General features: G+C 43.0%; 3 protein-coding genes across 4 annotated transcripts in view; 1 reads left to right on the forward strand and 2 right to left on the reverse strand.

Moving 5' to 3' along the window:
- Positions 1 to 87: 87 nt before the first annotated feature.
- Positions 88 to 1,692, forward strand: LOC120419866 (protein dj-1beta-like). The gene is made up of 5 exons (XM_039582717.2): positions 88 to 272; positions 355 to 450; positions 949 to 1,078; positions 1,311 to 1,401; positions 1,467 to 1,692. Exons 1-5 carry the CDS (start codon positions 186 to 188, stop codon positions 1,618 to 1,620), a joined length of 558 nt encoding a protein of 185 aa, XP_039438651.1. The 5' UTR covers positions 88 to 185; the 3' UTR covers positions 1,621 to 1,692.
- A 49-nt stretch (positions 1,693 to 1,741) lies between these two features.
- Positions 1,742 to 5,443, reverse strand: LOC120419865 (cystathionine gamma-lyase-like). Its single transcript, XM_039582716.2, has 5 exons — positions 5,253 to 5,443; positions 3,046 to 3,202; positions 2,615 to 2,989; positions 2,357 to 2,537; positions 1,742 to 2,287 (listed from the first exon to the last, which is right to left on the reverse strand). Exons 1-5 carry the CDS (start codon positions 5,285 to 5,287, stop codon positions 1,818 to 1,820), a joined length of 1,218 nt encoding a protein of 405 aa, XP_039438650.1. The 5' UTR covers positions 5,288 to 5,443; the 3' UTR covers positions 1,742 to 1,817.
- Positions 5,444 to 10,667: 5,224 nt separating this feature from the next.
- LOC120419885 (uncharacterized) overlaps positions 10,668 to 16,644 on the reverse strand; it is a 60,709-nt gene continuing 54,732 nt past the window's right edge. For both annotated transcript variants that reach the window (XM_039582751.2, XM_039582750.2), the window contains 5 exons: positions 13,737 to 14,007; positions 13,189 to 13,648; positions 12,731 to 13,118; positions 12,039 to 12,218; positions 10,668 to 11,977 (listed from right to left, as the gene is read on the reverse strand). In XM_039582751.2, the coding sequence (XP_039438685.1) occupies positions 10,777 to 11,977; positions 12,039 to 12,218; positions 12,731 to 13,118; positions 13,189 to 13,648; positions 13,737 to 14,007 (2,500 nt within the window). In that variant the 3' untranslated portion in view covers positions 10,668 to 10,776. The remainder of the gene's footprint in view (positions 11,978 to 12,038; positions 12,219 to 12,730; positions 13,119 to 13,188; positions 13,649 to 13,736; positions 14,008 to 16,644) is intronic.

Raw genomic sequence — 16,644 nt, forward strand, 5'->3', positions numbered from 1 at the left:
TGCTAAATTGTCGACGCAGCTATCGTTCTCTTTACCCAAAGTTGATTTGATTTGTTGTGGTTAGCTTTTTCTGAAAGTGTATGCGAAAAACAAGCGAAAACGTCAAAGAAGTTTGCACTGAGTTCAGCCGGCATAGTTTGCAGGTCCACAAATTTCGCTTTTTCCAACCAAATATCCACTTAAAAATGTCGAAAAAGCTGCTAATGTTGCTGCCGCATGGCGCCGAAGAGATGGAGTTTGTGATTTGCGTTGATGTGCTGAGACGATGCGGCGTAAGACAATTTTCAAAATTTGCTTCTCCGAAGGTCACCTTTTTTCCTTTTACTTGTTTTTTTTCTTTGCCCCATTTGGTAGGTCACCGTAACTGTGGCCGGTCTGGGCGACACCACGGTCAAATGCTCCCGGGATGTCGTAATCAACGCCGATACCACGCTTGAGGAAGCGGTCAAGGTTTGTTGCTATTCATAACTTGTCCCTGGTCAACCGGAATGATCCCGATTTCAAAGAGGAATCGGATTTTGCTAGGTACCAAGATTCTGACGCATAACTCGAATGGTTCTCTAGTAATTAGAAGAACGGGTGGGCTTACACAGAAGTAGAGTCTAACACTGAACGAATTAATTATCGAAAGATATCTGCTCGGGTACAAATACTATTAGTATTTGGTTAGGTTAGGTATGTTATTCAAGAACAAGATCCTCATAAAAGTATTGTGCTTTTGCGGTCCAATTCCCCAAAGATCAGTGCTGAGTCGTACTCTCTGAAGCAATCGTTCTCAACCTTTTTCGAACCATTCCCGATCCCGATCCTATCCTAAAATTATGCACAGTTAGGAGAAAGGATTGATAATAGAGCTCCAAATTTGGATATCCGTAGGAATATCCAAATCAAGATTCAACTATCTGAATGTATATCAGTCAGCTAAACATTCTCAAAATACTCTTGCAGGAAGACTTTGATGCGATCGCTCTGCCGGGAGGCTTGGGTGGCTCCAAGGCCATGTCCGAATCTTCCAAACTGGGTGAGGTTCTGAAGTCATTTGAATCTAACGGAAAACTGATTGCCGCTATCTGCGCCGGTAAGCCTTTGAGGGTACCGTCATCTGGGGCGAAACGGGACACATGGGACGAATTGGGACAGCTGTTTTAGCCTTGTTTTCGGATAGAACAGGCACAGATCAATAAAAATAGTGCATCGATTTCCAAATTGTTCTAAAACGTGTTGTCCCTATTCAGACTGTAGTCCCGATTCGCCCCAGATAACGGTATGTCGGTTTTGTAAGACTGTTACTAAAGAAAATTTTTTTGTAGCTCCGACGGTTCTGCTGACTCATTCTATCGCTCTCGGCAAATCGCTGACGTCGTATCCTTCCTTCAAGGATCAGCTCTCTGGCAAGTACAAGTAGGTCTTTCTCTAGTGTTGGTTTCAAAAGTTGAAACACCTTAATATTTCTTTCAATCAAAAAGATACATCGACGACAAGACGGTCGTGGTTGATGGGAATCTCGTGACCAGCCGCGGACCCGCTACCGCGTTCGACTTTGCTCTCAAGCTTGGCGAGATTCTGGTTGGCTTGGAGAAAACCAAACAGGTCGCATCCGGAATGCTGTACAATATGTGAGAGCTGAATCTAGTTACGTGGAAGTTTGAATGCGCTATGACCGCTGATTAAAATGAAGTTTGTGATACTTGATAGAGGTTTTTGAGTTTGAAAAATCCGAAATCCCTGCTAAAACCTCGTATTTTTTTTTGACAAAATCAAGACAAACATTTATTTTCGTTATGAGGAATAAAAAAGAGCACACACATGTTCCAAAACTAAACCTTCTCCAAGGCTTGCTTCAGATCCACAATAAGGTCATCGACGTCTTCGAGTCCCACCGATATTCTAACCAGTCCGTCGGTAATGCCCAGCTGGGCGCGCTGCTCCGCCGGAACCGATGCGTGCGTCATAACGGAAGGCAGCTCAGCCAAACTTTCGTACCCTCCCAAGCTTTCTGCCAGGGTAAATACTTGCAACGCCTTCAGGAACGCCGAAGACTCGTCCAGTCCTCCCTTGATGTAGAACGACATGATGCCACTGTGGCCGTAGGTTTGCTTCTTGGCCAGTTCGTGCTGGGGATGGCTGGGCAGTCCCGGGTGCAGCACACGTTCAACTTTAGAGTGTGCTTCCAGGAATTTGGCCACGGCCAGTGAGTTGGACTTGTGGCGCTCCATGCGCAATGCCAGGGTCTTCAAGCTACGGTTGACTAAGTAACAGTCGAAGGGTGAAGGCACGATTCCGGCGGCTAGAAGAGAGAAGAAAGCGATGATACACATTTCACTTTTGTATCATCCAAAATCCAATGAACCATTACCGTTCTGGAGAAATTTGAGCCGTTCGTATAGGGCTTCATCGTTCATGACTGCAGCACCCATGATAACGTCGGAATGTCCGTTCATGTATTTGGTCAGCGAGTACATTACAACGTCGGCACCCAAATCCAGCGGCCGCTGCAGGTAAGCCGAGAGGAACGTATTGTCCACAACAACCACAACCTGATAAGAAAACAAAAAAAAGGCATCGATTACTGAGAAATGCAACGCAACGCAACGCAAAAATCAGGATTCCTCACCCCTGGGAACTTGTGGGCAATCTTGCACACCGCCTCGATGTCTGCGACCTTCAGTAGCGGGTTCGTCGGGGTTTCCAGCCAGAAAAGCTTAGTGTTTGGCTTGATGGCGGCTTCCACCTTGGCCAGGTCGGTGGTGTCTACAAAGTCCACAGCGATGTTCATCTTCATCGCGACCTGCCGCAGGAGCCGATTCGTTCCACCGTACAGATCATCTCCGGCCACGATGTGGTCACCGGCACTGAGCATCGTTATGATCGTGGTGGTCACGCCCAGACCGGACGAGAACGTGAGTCCGTACTTGCCGTTGTCCAGCGAGGCCAGGCAGCGCTCCAGAACGTCACGGGTTGGGTTTCCGCTGCGGCCGTACTCGAAACCCTGAGGAAGATTGTTCCAGTTTATTGAAAGTGTTTCATCGATAGTAGAGAACCTACCGCATGTTGTGCCGGACCATGCTGCTTGAAGGTAGTGCTCATGCTGATTGGTGGCACCACCGCCATGCTTTTCCACTGTTCCGGATCCTGGGCCACGTGGATCGCCTTGGTTGCAAATCCCTTCGGCTGCGCGCGGAAGCCATCGTCGCCGATCGCCCTGCGTAGAATTAAACGATGTGATAAGTGAGGTATAATCGTGCTAAATTTTGATGCGATGCCCTGTAACGAGGGGGGTATTCAAAGGCATTTGAGTAGATTAAAGAAGCTCAACCGGAATACCAAAAACACACAGCTCGAATTGCGAGCTATTTTTCGTTTTGCCAACAACAGAGATAACAGCGCGGTTTTGGGCGAAACACACGTACATTTAAATTGATAATGGTGAGAATCTGAAGAATGAGCCAATTCAGTGGACTGCGAAAATTGGCGAGCGCCATATAGATAGATTAAACTAACTTAGTTAGTTGCCGAGTCTGGTTGATTAGTGGCATCACTTTAGTCAGATTGGCTCGTGAAGCTGATATAACGGAAGTAATCTTGTGGGCTTGTCTTTGATTGCCATTTCAAGTCACCACTTCCCCGTCCGACGGATGGCGTGATCAGGCAAATCTCGTCTCGAAAAATGCCACCGAGACCGACTGGGATCGAACCCAGGCCGACTGGGTGAGAGGCGCTTACCCCTATGCCACGGGTCCCGGCAATATAGAGCATTGAAATAAAGCAGAAATAAGTGGCTGTCCTGAGGTACTCCGGATGTCACAGAGAACACCTGCATCGATCTTCCGGTTACCTAGTCAAGGAAAGTCCCGTGTAAGCCGACACGAGGAAGTTTTGCGATTGCGATTCGATGATCAATCTTGTCGAAAACTGCAGAGAGGTCGGTGTAGACCGCATCGACCTGGTACCCATTGTGAATTGATCGTTGTATTGTGGAAACAGAAGTCACAAGCAGTGTTGGCATTCTCGTGCTCTCGCGAGAAATATTCATCTCTCTCTCTCTCTCTCTCTCTCTCTCTCTCTCTCTCTCTCGAGCTCTCGCCGCGAGTCAAGAGCAGTCGAAAGAACCTCGCCGATTACCCGTGCTCTCCTCCACTCGCGAACGGGCCATAGCTCGCGAGCCAGAATTGCCCGCGAGCGAGAAGTAAAACGTGTTGGCAACGAAAAAAAACACACAACGGTTGAAGTTACACATCTTTACCATCGCATCCTTCGCATTCATAAGCCTCATTAACAAATTGCTAACTTGGAACGAACGGCGAGGTGTTCGCGAGCGCTCGCGGCTGGAGCGAGATCGCTAACGAAAAGAGGAATGTACTACAAGTTCTTTCCCTCGCTCGCGAGTGAGCAATGCTTTCCTTCTTCTCGCTCAAATTCCAACACTGGTCACAAGGTTTGGGTTAGTTGACTGTTTGGGGGAGCAATGCCCGAAGAACAGTTATGCTGAAAAAAGTTAGGCACGATAACCTCAAAAAATTTAGACATGGCACAGAGGGCTGCAATGCCGCGGTAGTTGCAGATGTCTCCTGTCTCTAATCAAGCTCATATTTGGGATTTGGGTTCAGTACGCCCACCGGAGCCCTGATTGCCCACCAAAAAGTCATTTTTGTTACATCTTAGTATAAAATCAAAATCACAACGAATTGATTCCAACGTATATTCAATCACAATGCACTAGAGCTGAATTTATTATTTAAAAGCTTAGTTATAAAATATTGATTTCAAAAGTAATACTAAGTGCTTTGGGCATGGCATGATTGATACAGCATCAACTAAATCACGTTAAAGCTTGGTTTAGTAAATGTTTTTTTTTGTGTATAATTTTGCAGCAATAAAAAAATTGTTTTTGTATGTTCTGAATCACACTACATTATCGGTCGTTCGGCGTATCACAATTGATTGCTTGATAATACACCATTATCAGCTAGCCGTGTTGAATACGAAGCATTCTTCGATATCAGTATACGCAATAGTACCTACTAGCGGCCATATCATCACTAACAAGCAGCCAAGTTTGCAATTTCTCAAGATACAATTTGTGATGCAATAAAGAGTGGCGCTTTCAGTCTCGTACAGCAGGATCACTGTGTTAAGGTCGGTAATTTGGGAATCCCTGAATGCACTTGTTCGCTCACTTGCTCAGTATAATTAATCCTTGATGGCACAACAAGTGTATCGATTTGCCGTGTTTTGAATACGTTTAACCTTACCTTTCACTACCGTTGGTGACTTTATCGGCCGACATTATAAACCACTCAAAAATATGTTTGTCACTCTCTTTTCTCTAGTCACTAATAGGGTGGTGCTTCGGACACGTGGAGTTCTTTCCAACCGAGAAGGCAATCTCACATCTGCTCCCACTGTGACCTGGCCGGCGACTGACAAAAGTTTGGATGATGGTCGCGTTTTACATTTGTTTTATACACACCAGCACCATCACCGTCGAGAGAGAAAATAAAATACTAACTACGAACGGTTTACCGCAGGTTGGGGAAAAAGGAAACTTCCAACTCAAAATTGGGAATCCTGCATCTTTTGGAAAAGAAACCAAGAGCAGTTTGGGCAGTGGGAGCGGTGTAGGATAATTACCGGTTTTGAATGTCCTGTTTCGTCGATCATTTGTAGCCCCATATTCCCTACCGGTACGAGAGTCACGTTTTTCATTGTATTGTAGGGAACATCTGCCAATTCTTGGATTTAAATTTGAAATTTTAACTGGAATTCGAGTCCTTTTTTTGTAGTTAAACTAGCATTGAAATTATTTTTTTTACAGAATAAAAGTTCTACATAATTTAACTTAAAAAACTGAGTTTAAAATTCTAAATAAAAAATAGTTCTGTTAACCAAAATTTAAGACAAATTCACGGGAACGTTCTCAGCTGAACAACTGTTTCCCCCTTTCTCGTCATCGTTCGATACGAGAGAGCGATAACTGGCGAAGCTGTAGCCGGACCCGTTGGATGATTTTGTTGTCGCGAATATTATCGCAGAGAAAAAATATAAAAATATAACCGAGAGAGCGACAAGGTTTTGTAGCGCGGCGTGCGTAATGAAGAATAAATGCGTAAATAGAATCGTTTCGCGGTGGATGTGTAGGTAATACCATGGAAAAGATTGAACAGGGTTCAGCAAAACGTCGCCATCGTGCTAACTTGTCGTACGTGCATTTTGGGCCAAATTGAGTTAAGAACGCCATTTTGTGCAGCTCACAATGCCTCACCTTTTGACCTTCACAGATCCCCAAAATTCGATTTCAATCCTGAGATATTCAACAAAAACCGAAAAAACTCTGTGCATTTTTGTCACTTTACATATGAAAGTAGTTTCAATCTTGTCGTGCTATCTTGTCACTCCATGAAAATTGATGTAAGTGCGACAAAAGGCCAAAGGGATTTCAGGCCAGGAAAGTCAGGATGCGTTTGTCGCACGTACAAGCTAGACTACCGTAAACGTTTGTAATTATAACTCGGGACTCCAGCAACCAACTTCAACCAAACTTCGGGACAATGCACAGAATGGTCAGCCAAACAAAACGTGTTTGTTATTGTTTACATTGCGTGCGCTCGTTTTTGTATATTCAAGGTCAAACATTAAAACGCGTTTTTCTCGGAACGTCAAAATGGCGGGTGCGACAAGATAGCACGACGACGTCGAAAAGAGCGGAATCATTTAAATATAGAGGGCACAGCAATTTTCATTTCCTTTTGGGGTCCTAGACAACCCCCATCCAAATTCAAACGTTTGGTTTAGTCCCCACTTGCGCAAAGCGATTCAATTTTGCATAAGAAGGAAGTAGAGCGTCCAATTTCCCGTCCCGGGAAAAAAATTCCCGGGAATTCCCGGGATTTCCCGAAAAAAAATATTTCCCGTTTCCCGGGAAATTTGTAAATTTCCCGGGAATTCCCGAAATTCAAGCGGAAGTATACATTTTCTTAAATTTTTGGAACTATTATTTGAAAATGCTCTGAAAAAATTATAAATGAACAAACTCAACATGATTTTGTTCAATTAAATGTATTGTTTGGTTTATATATAATTAATTAGATTATCAAAATTATGATATCAGAATTATTTCTGATAATATCAAATTTTGAAGCAACTGGGAATAGATATTGCTTAATGAGTATTAAATTATTACAATTAGGTAAGCTTTTAACAGATTGATGTTATTTCATCAAAACAATATTAACTCCTTACCTCCAAATTAAAATTGAGATTTTTTACGTTTCTGTTTACCATGATCAAATGAGATGAAAATCGAATTTGTGCAAAAAGAATTAATTCAATTGGCTGAATACCTAGTACTAAAGAAATTACAATTTAGAGTAAAAGAATTATGGAGCACTGATGAACTACAGGTAAAGACTTTTTGTGGAATATTGTTAATTTATCGTATAATTTAAATCATATTGCATAATAATAAAAAAAGTCATTGAAAAATTACTTTCTATTGTTTGTCAGAGGCAAGTTGAAAATTTCTCATCAAAAAATACCAAAATACATTTTCTTGTATCTGAATGATTTTTTACTTGCAGTCAAGCTGTTAATTGATCTTCACACTTATTTAAACCATTAATGTTGATGTCGTATACAATTTTGTTGCATAATAACAATTAAAACCAAGATCATAACAATTTTCAATAAATTTAAAATTTCCCGGGAATTCCCGGGATTTCCCGGGAAATTGGCTGAAAATTTCACGTTTCTCGGGAAATTTGAACCCCGGGAAATTGGACGCTCTAGAAGGAAGTTGTTGAGGACCCCGAAAGGAACTAAAAAAAATAATGACTAAAAATCTCTATAATAAAGAATATATAAAAAAACAAGGCCCAAAACATGTAACAGCAATGTTGTTATTTAAGAATTTCTCTATATTTAGGAAGAAGGATTGAAATGGTAGTTTAGGGCCATTTAAGCGACCTAGACCATCTTAAATACCCTAAAGTTTAAAATATATTCAAAAATACAATAAAATTTATGATTGCAACGATTTTTCTAAGCATATGAATGTGGGTAATATTCTGTCATATATCCACAAACCATAATGTTTTTACCAAGTTCGCAAATGTGGATCATGTTCAGTGATATACCGGGACCCTTTGGCATCATACTTTGGAAGCTTTTGGGATATTCTAGGTCCTCCAAAGTGCCCATGAATAAAGGTCGTGGAGTTTACCGACGTAACAACACTATTCTATCAAGATTTTGATCATGGTTCATATTCAGTGATAGCCCTGGAACCCTTTGGCATTAAAATTCAGTGATGTTGCACTACTATGAACTGTTTAGACCACTTTTAAGATGTTCGGAATACTCAAAAATTCTCATTATCACCGCCAAATTTAACCATAACGTTATGACGGTAGACTCCAAGATCTGTATTGCACGATACTTTGGACAATCTACAGTATCAAAACGTGGTTCGAAGAGTGCATAGTAGGGTGGGTACGTTTTTCAAAAAGTTCTCGGATCAAGTTTTAGTATGGTTCCCCTTGTAGGGCATGCCCATAGGGACTTTCATGCCAAATATCAGCTCATTTGGTTGTAAACTGGCTGCGCGCATCAGGGTTAAAGTTTACATGGGAATTAGGGGAAATCTACCCATTTTAATCCTAATAAGCGGTCGTGTTTGAATGATGCTGGATAATCTAGAGTCTCCCTTGAATTTTACTAAAACCAAGTACACCAACGAGTAGAGCAAGTTTTTGTGAACATTTCTGTTTATTTTCACTTTCACTAAAAGTTATTCTATTTCTTTACCAAGCATTTAACAAAAAAAAAATCCCAAGGGTATTCTAATCGAGGCGAATGCATTGGGCCACGCCCATTTTTCTAATATCGGCTTAGTTCTTTTTTCTTCCAACACTCTGTCGAGTGTTGCCATTTGCGCTGACAGTTCAAACGAACACTCACGAAAAGTGGCATTTTTAGGGAAAGTTTCCTGGCATCGCTGGCTGTGCTGCTGGTGGTGTTGACGGCCAGCCTTTGTTCTTTTTTGCCTTCGTCTCTCGCTCGGTTTTCTTCAGCCTTCGATTGGAATGCAAAGTGAAAATTGAAACGTCAAACGACTTGGCGCGTTTGTTTTTTTGATGGCGCTTGCTAATTTATTATATTTTTCGGGATTATTCTTCAAGTGAGTGCCTTACTAATGATCAAAAGAACATGTTGCCGGTAGTTGGAAGCAATTTCATATCTTAAGCGCCGTGAAAAAGTAAGCGAAAGTGAAACGTTAATTTTGGCGATATTCATTAAGCGTTTGAGGGATTCTCGTGTGTGTCACTGTGTGTGCCAACAAAATGATGAGAAGTGGTCTCGCAAAATACAAATTATGATCAAAAGTGCATTAAATGTGATCTTTTTGGCCAGTAAGTGGCATACATTTGCGTGCTTACTCGAGGCGGTGCTGTTGCTGGTAAGTTTATAGCCCAAATAGTATTTTTGGAGCTTTAATCGAGCATCAAACTCTCCATATGACGAAGATAGGTGTTTGATTGGAAAGGGTAGATTTCCCCTACTATGGGAAAATGGAACTTTTTGTTCAAACGCTTCTACTGGTCTGGGAAAATCACGCGCCAACTTCTGGTATGGTTAGGCATAAGGGAAATGGTCTGGAGAACACTTTTTTCCGAAGAGAGCATACAGATTCGTTGTACCTAGAGCTGGCGCATCGGCAAACATCCGATGTCTCCGGAATCATCGGTTTTCCCTCAAAAAGCATCAAATTTTCCTTAGCATGCTATGAAAGCTTGATGCACACCGCGACGCCATATGTCAGGTAGCTACCACGTGGTTGAAATATTATCAACAAAACACAAATTTGCTATGCAAAGATACTGAATTCCACTAAATAATATCAGGATTGCTCGAAATGATCATTTTCTAGTTGAAAGAAGGTTTGCAATTGAATATTCCAGCCGTTTCTCACCCACGTGTTAGCTACCTGACATATGGCGTCGCGGTGTGCATCAAGCTTTCATAGCATGCTAAGGAAAATTTTATGCTTTTTGAAGGGAAAACCGTTGATTCCGGAGACATCGGATTGTTTGCCGATGCGCCAGCTCTAGGTACAACAAATCTGTATGCTCTCTTCGGGAAAAGTGTTCTCCAGACCATTCCCCTTATGCCTAACCTTACCACAAGTTGGCGCGTGATTTTCCCAGACCTGTAGAAGCGTTTGAACAAAAAGTTTCATTTTCCCATAGTAATTCCCATGTAAACTTTAACCCTGATGCGCGCAGCCAATTTACAACCAAATGAGCTGATATTTGGCATGAAAGTCCCTATGGGCATGCCCTACAAGGGGAACCATACTAAAACTTGATCGGAGAACTTTTTGAAAAACGTACCTACCCTAGTGCGTAGTGTTGCCAGAGATATCATTGAATCAGAATCTTACGAAAGAATCAGTCAGAAATGGCAATCTGGGCCGACTGGGATTAAATACAACCCAGCTAGAATTAGAGGCAACCACGCTTACCACTACACCACCGTCCCCGTTTCAACTAAACGCCCTAAAATTTGAAAGGGTTGTTTGGGACCCCAAAAGGTGTCGAATATGGTTGTGCATCCTTAAACAGTTGATGGAACTAATGTGTGGCTTTCACAGTACTCAATTAAAACGCAAATTTTCAAAGACAAACGTATTCGAGTACGTATATATTTATTTAAATCATAGTTTAACTCTTATCAATAATTACACATTATTAAATACTGTCATTCCATTCTCTCTCTCCCTCAGCTTGTGCTATCTTTTGGTTTTATATCACCCATAACGTTGCTTGCTGCTACTGCTACTGCTGAATCTCTCTCTTTCACACTGTTACCGTTTTCATAGTTGAGTGGGATGAAGCGCTGTTGGTCAACCAGCGGCATCATCTTTGCTTTAGGTGGTTTAAACGTTGGCAAGTCGATTCGGATGGAGTCCTCTGGAGTTTCCCTGTCCACGCTGAAAGGGTCCACGGTTCCACTGGATTCCTCTATCCGGTGCATCCGGAACAGTGCATCCTCACTGATGAACGCTTTGCGAGTACTTGGAGGTAAAATATCAATCTTTTCTGGCCCGTTGAAGTTTCTCTGTTCGCCCAACGATTCGCCTCTGGTGGCCAGAATGTCTACGTGCGTGTCAACCCGTCTGCTGGCAGCTGGCACCAGCATGTCTTCGGTTCGGTTCGTCTTGTAGATCGTGGGCACGGGTTCTGTCTGGTTGAACTCTACATTTTCTATTGGGGGAGGTTGTACGTCGGATTTGGACTTGAAAAATTGTGGAAATTGTTCCGTAAGTAATGGCAACAAGGTCAGTCTTGCGTAACGTTCGGCCTTTTCAAAGACATTGGCGAACCGATAAGGAAACAGTTGAACGGTGATCATCTTGTTCTCGGTAGGTGGTGGCGGCGGCGGTACGATCGCGCCGGTGATATTGTTCTTACCGCTGGAAGTTGTCTCGATCGAGCGTTTGTCACTGCTGCGGTCGTTGGTTTTGTTCAGCAGTCGACGAGGTTCGTGCTGACCTCGCTTCAGGACCGGTTCGCTGATAACCCGTAACGTCGTCGGTGTGCTAACCGTCGTCGTCGACGGAGTCACGTAGACCGGATATGAGCCGTTCGGGTCGGTGTTACGATAACTCCGCGGTAGATCGATCACGATCGGTTGCCACGGTTGGTTGTCGAGGTTCTTGTCGTGGTCGCTGGTCTCTTTGCCGCGGAAGCTACTTTGTGAGTATGAATGAGGATTTATATCATTGCGTTCGTTACTTTGTCCCTTCGATGTGTTGTTGTCGTAGTCATCGCCCTCGTCACTGTCTTCAGGGGAATCTGTCGATTGATTCTCATCGGTCGGACCGTGACTGTAATCTTCGTCTTCTTCGCACTCTCCCGGAACCAACGTCATGTGGACCGGTTTGTTCGAGTCTAAATGCATGGGTTTGCAAAATGAAAACCTGAAAGACACAAACAGTTATTACAATTTCATCTCCAGACAACAAAAAATTCAAACGAAACCTTTTCCCGAATCCGTCGCTCAAGATAATTTTCTCGATGCTCCACGACGAAAGGCCTCGTGTTAGCCAGCCTTTGTAGGCGAGATAAGTGAGGGTAATGTTTTTGGGGAAACCAAGTGCCGGGTGTGGTACGAGTATTTGGGAGATCATTTCTCCGGCTAATATTTCCGCATCGTCCTTTCTGTAATGATAAAGTATGATTTGCTTTTGCGCTCATGGGTTGCTCAACGAGAAAATTCTCATATTTCGTGAAGGCTTTACAGGCGAAAAATATCAAACGGGGTGAAGCAGACATGAGATTGTTAATATGATTAAGTCAATGCCCAACATTTGGAAATACCGTGTAGAATTCCCAATCCCAATAACTACGAATTATAGCTTCAAAATTTATATACTGCCCATCTTCGTATACATGTCCCATAGGCATGTTAATTAATTTTGTGAGAATGATGCAGTTTTGTTCTATCCTATCCTCACTAACATTCCTTTCCCTTCCCTCGAGATCTACAAACTGACACGGCGGGCACCGTTGGTGGCCAATGACTGTTTCACATTCGCATATCTTCAAGTCTTGACAAACTTGGTGTTTTATCTTTTCAGCTTCATCATCAACTTCCAAAGAAAATTCAAACTGCACAGTCTCTATTCACCCCATTTGATATTTGTTATGAAAAACTAAAATCGATACGATACTCCGTAATGGTAAAAACTTCCGTCAGTCCTCCGTCGCTTTCCAGCTCGACTTCGAGTCGGCCTAGCGTCCGCAAGGGCAGCTCGTTTTGGGAGCTGAGTATTTGCAGCTTGTACTGGTGAGCGCAGAACGGTTCTTCTTCGCGAGTCTTCAGATACAACTGGCCACGGCCCACGGAACGGTCAGCGTAGTAGCCCATATTTCCGCACACCGACGTTTCGGTCCCGTTCTCGATCCGAGTGCACGAGAAGCACTCGCCCTTGAGGAAGTTTTCGTAGTTGTCGCAAGGGAACGCCGGGAAGAGACACTTTGGCGCAACGGAATCGATGAAGAATTTGTACGCCCTGCGGTGGTTGCACAGGGAACGTCCTTCCACGGAGGCTGGGGGAGCTGAGAAGAAGTTTATTTTGAAATGGTTCATTTTGAACGAAACAATGAGATGAGAAGATGAACAAATTACCCCAAATAATGTCAGTGACGGCGCCGACAAACAGATTCGAGCAGCCATGCTGGACTCGGCCTCCGTTGGGGTAAAAATCGACGGCTCCCATCGGCTGCCACGACCCCAACCCCCCTAGGATCAGATTCTCTCCGTTCGAGTGGATCACATCCACGAATCCGGCATCGGAATCGTCCAATCGGGCGTGTGGATGTTGCGCCTCGAACAGTGGCCCAGCAGGATCAAGCCCGGTGATCCTGTGCAGGCCCTTCAGTTCGGTCCCGGCAAATCCAGCCACGTGAGAACCTAAACTGAAACCGATCAAATGAACTCGAGACATGTTTAAACTATTGTGCGTTTCCAGCCCCTTAAGCAAGTACGCCAGCTGTCTGCCCACGAGGCGTGTGTTGGCCGCAGCTCGGACGTAATTTGGCAGCGTGGCACCGTTTTCCCAGTCCATACAGAGCACCATGCAATCTTCCTGCAAGTAATCAACAAAAATTAAGCAAAGAGCGACGTGAAGATACTTTGTTTATCTTAGTGAGTTAATTTAGGACAAGAACAATTACCACTGCCATCAGAGCCGTTCTCATCTCGTAGACCCACACGTGCGTGCAGCTGGATCCGAACCCATGGATGATGGCCCGAGCCGTTACGTTCTCCAGGTTGCCAAACTTTTCGTAGATCTTTTCCGGGTCGTACCGATGTTTGACGGCGGGAGTGGTTCCGTTGGCTTTTTTGGCAGCGGCCGGCGACGTCGGTGCCGGCGAAGACGCCCCGGTTCCGTTGTTGGTCCGGGCAATCTCGTCGTAGTAAAACTCCAAGATGGGTTTCTCACTCCTGAAATGAAAGTAGGATAATATTTTTAGCGATTCGGCCATTCGTCACTTGTTAACAGAATATTTGCTACAATTTGGTTGCTGGGTTGCCGAGTATTTATAAAAATGTAAACATTATTTTTATTGCGTATTTGCGACAATCTGCTTCACTATTGCCACGTGTGACAAAGTAGCTAAAAAGATTGGAACAATATTTTATCATGATTTTGTCGATTAGGGAAACATTGACAGTGACTACGATATAATAAGTATGATCTCATTTTTAGCGATCCCAATAATAACATATTATGATAAAAGTGATAATCAAGTTATGTCAGGACTGCAGCACAATCTTCCCCACCTTTTACCATCTTTCCCTGATTACACGGAAGTAAGAGGACCACTAGACTAGAGGCTATTAGCATCTTTTATGATGCAACGACGCGTTGGAGCAGCCTCGTTTTTGTCGCTTAGCACCTTTCGTGTGTGCATGAATTGGCTGTGGCTTTTTTCCTTTACGTGTAAATAACCTACGCGTGGTAAACTGGCTGAAGGGAGCACCCATAATGAAAGTGAAAATCATCTTCCGACAACGCTGCAACAGCTCATTCGTGATCTCGCTATTCAGCAGCATCAACATCTTGTGGCTGTGAAGTTTTTAGCGCATCTTAAATTTATTTTGCAAGATATTGACCCTATTCTTTTTAAATCTTTAAAGTTTGATTTCTATGAAATTATAAATATACCGACATCTCTTCTCATGTGCAATATAACATTGATTAAATTACTTTAATTAATGACCATAGCTGACCTTGAATTTGTGAAAACTAATATTGCCTCTCATTATGTTGCTGACGGTCAAAATAAATTACTATCGCACCTCATAAGCTCAGAAATGGATCAGGTAATTGAAGGCCACGTGATCATAAACATGTTTTTTGCTTTAATCTCGTTCCGTTGCACATACGCCACCTTGCGCTGCGCATGTCATTGTCCTTTCCGCGATTTCAATGGCAACATGTTACGCATTCAACTTTAAAAAAATATTTTTCATCCGTTTGTTTTATCGCCTACAACAGCGGCAGGCCATCGAATCGAGTTTCCACAATTCACCTGATGCGTGCACATTAGCAACTTATCGCGCATGATGTATGGACGTGCCGTATAATTGAGTGTTTTGACTCCTTTAACTTTTTTTTAATTTTTGCTTCCATCAACTGGGAAGTCAAATTTTATTGGTAGAATTGTGCACATTGCTAAAGAAAGATTTTTTCAAATGCACTCTATCACAACATTGTTTATTAAAATATTTCATCCCATTAAGTAGTCTCGGGCCAGATTCTCGATGTCGACATTTTTTATATGTGAACAATCAATAGATGGTACTTTGAGAATAATGCATTTGATGATGTCGAGATCAGGGATGGAATAATCGCAAAAAAATCAATTTCGCTTGCGAACTATCTTCACCCGCGAAAGAGAGAGGAGGCAAATCACGCAAAAGAAAATCGCTCCCGAAATTCTCCAAGAAAATCAATCTGCTGATGATTTTTTGTGAATTTCCTTGTCAGCACCAATTAATAATGTTTATTTCACTTTGTTTACACACATTGCCCATCTACAAAATGTGACAGGTCATTTTTCGACGTGTGACGTTACACTTGCAAGTGTAGTAGTGAAAAAGATTTTCCACCGAATAATCAAGATGATATTTTTAAAGATTCTTTTTACCGATCTTTAGTGCGCGAGAGAGGAGAGCTATGCTCCCTTCGGATTTTTTTCTCTCGATGAATGTCCAGAGATTTTCTTTTGATGATGATTATTCCATCGCTGTTCGAGATTAATTCTCTCAGATAGCGCCTTTTGTCTCTAGGATGTGCACAGAGGCGTGAAATTTCAATTGATGTTCAATTCTTCTAAATTCAAGAGCTTTGCATCGAGCGATCCTTCCAAAAAATAGTCAAGTTTCGTATTCAATCATATTTTAAAATACCTATATAAAATATTGTAAGCTCGTACAAAATTAAAAAAAAAGCAGAGCAATCCACTTTAACGACCCCTGGGTCTTTTGTGGTCTCTGTTGCAAGTTCCTGCTTATATTTAGGCGTCCGAAGGTTATGTATGGTGAATCACCCAAAACCTCTCATGCAAATGGACCGACCGATAGAAGGCGTGATCAGGCAAATCTCGCCTCGAAAAATGCCACCGGGTCCGTCTGGGATTGAACCCAGGCCTTACTGGCGTGAGAGGCTACCACGCTAACCACTACACCACCGGACCCGGTCGTACAAAAAAATCAGTAAAAGTAAAAAAGTAAATCTTTCCCAGTTCCTGAGGGGAACACCCTTAAAGAGTATCGGGACCGGCATTTACAAAGCGGATTCAGTGGCAGTTTCATTTTAAACTTAATGTTGAGGTTAATGTTAACATTCCATAGGTCGCCTCTCTAAGGTGTCGTGATAAGGCCCAGTTCGTGACGATTCACTACCTTCCCTTTACTAAGCAATCGATTCCAGAAGAGAAAAGATCACCAGTTGTGTTGGTCCGAGCCAGGATTTGAACCCCGATCTACCGCCTACGAAACGGAAGTGTTACCACTGGGCTACGTGGCTCGGTGCACGTAAATAAAATCGCAGAAAATCGGCCTATCAATTTAAAA

Source organism: Culex pipiens, chromosome 1 (genome assembly GCF_016801865.2).
Source record: "Culex pipiens pallens isolate TS chromosome 1, TS_CPP_V2, whole genome shotgun sequence".
In the NCBI taxonomy this organism is placed as follows: Eukaryota; Metazoa; Arthropoda; class Insecta; order Diptera; family Culicidae; genus Culex; species Culex pipiens.

Coding starts and splice junctions, on each gene's coding strand:
- LOC120419866 (XM_039582717.2), top strand. CDS start 186: ATGTCGAAAAAGCTGCTAATGTTGCTGCCGCATGGCGCCGAAGAGATG. Junction 1,079..1,310: donor GATTGCCGCTATCTGCGCCG/GTAAGCCTTTGA, acceptor ATTTTTTTGTAG/CTCCGACGGTTCTGCTGACT. Junction 1,402..1,466: donor CAGCTCTCTGGCAAGTACAA/GTAGGTCTTTCT, acceptor TCAATCAAAAAG/ATACATCGACGACAAGACGG.
- LOC120419865 (XM_039582716.2), bottom strand. CDS start 5,287: ATGTCGGCCGATAAAGTCACCAACGGTAGTGAAAG. Junction 3,203..5,252: donor GTCACCAACGGTAGTGAAAG/GTAAGGTTAAAC, acceptor AATTCTACGCAG/GGCGATCGGCGACGATGGCT. Junction 2,288..2,356: donor GCTCAAATTTCTCCAGAACG/GTAATGGTTCAT, acceptor TCTCTCTTCTAG/CCGCCGGAATCGTGCCTTCA.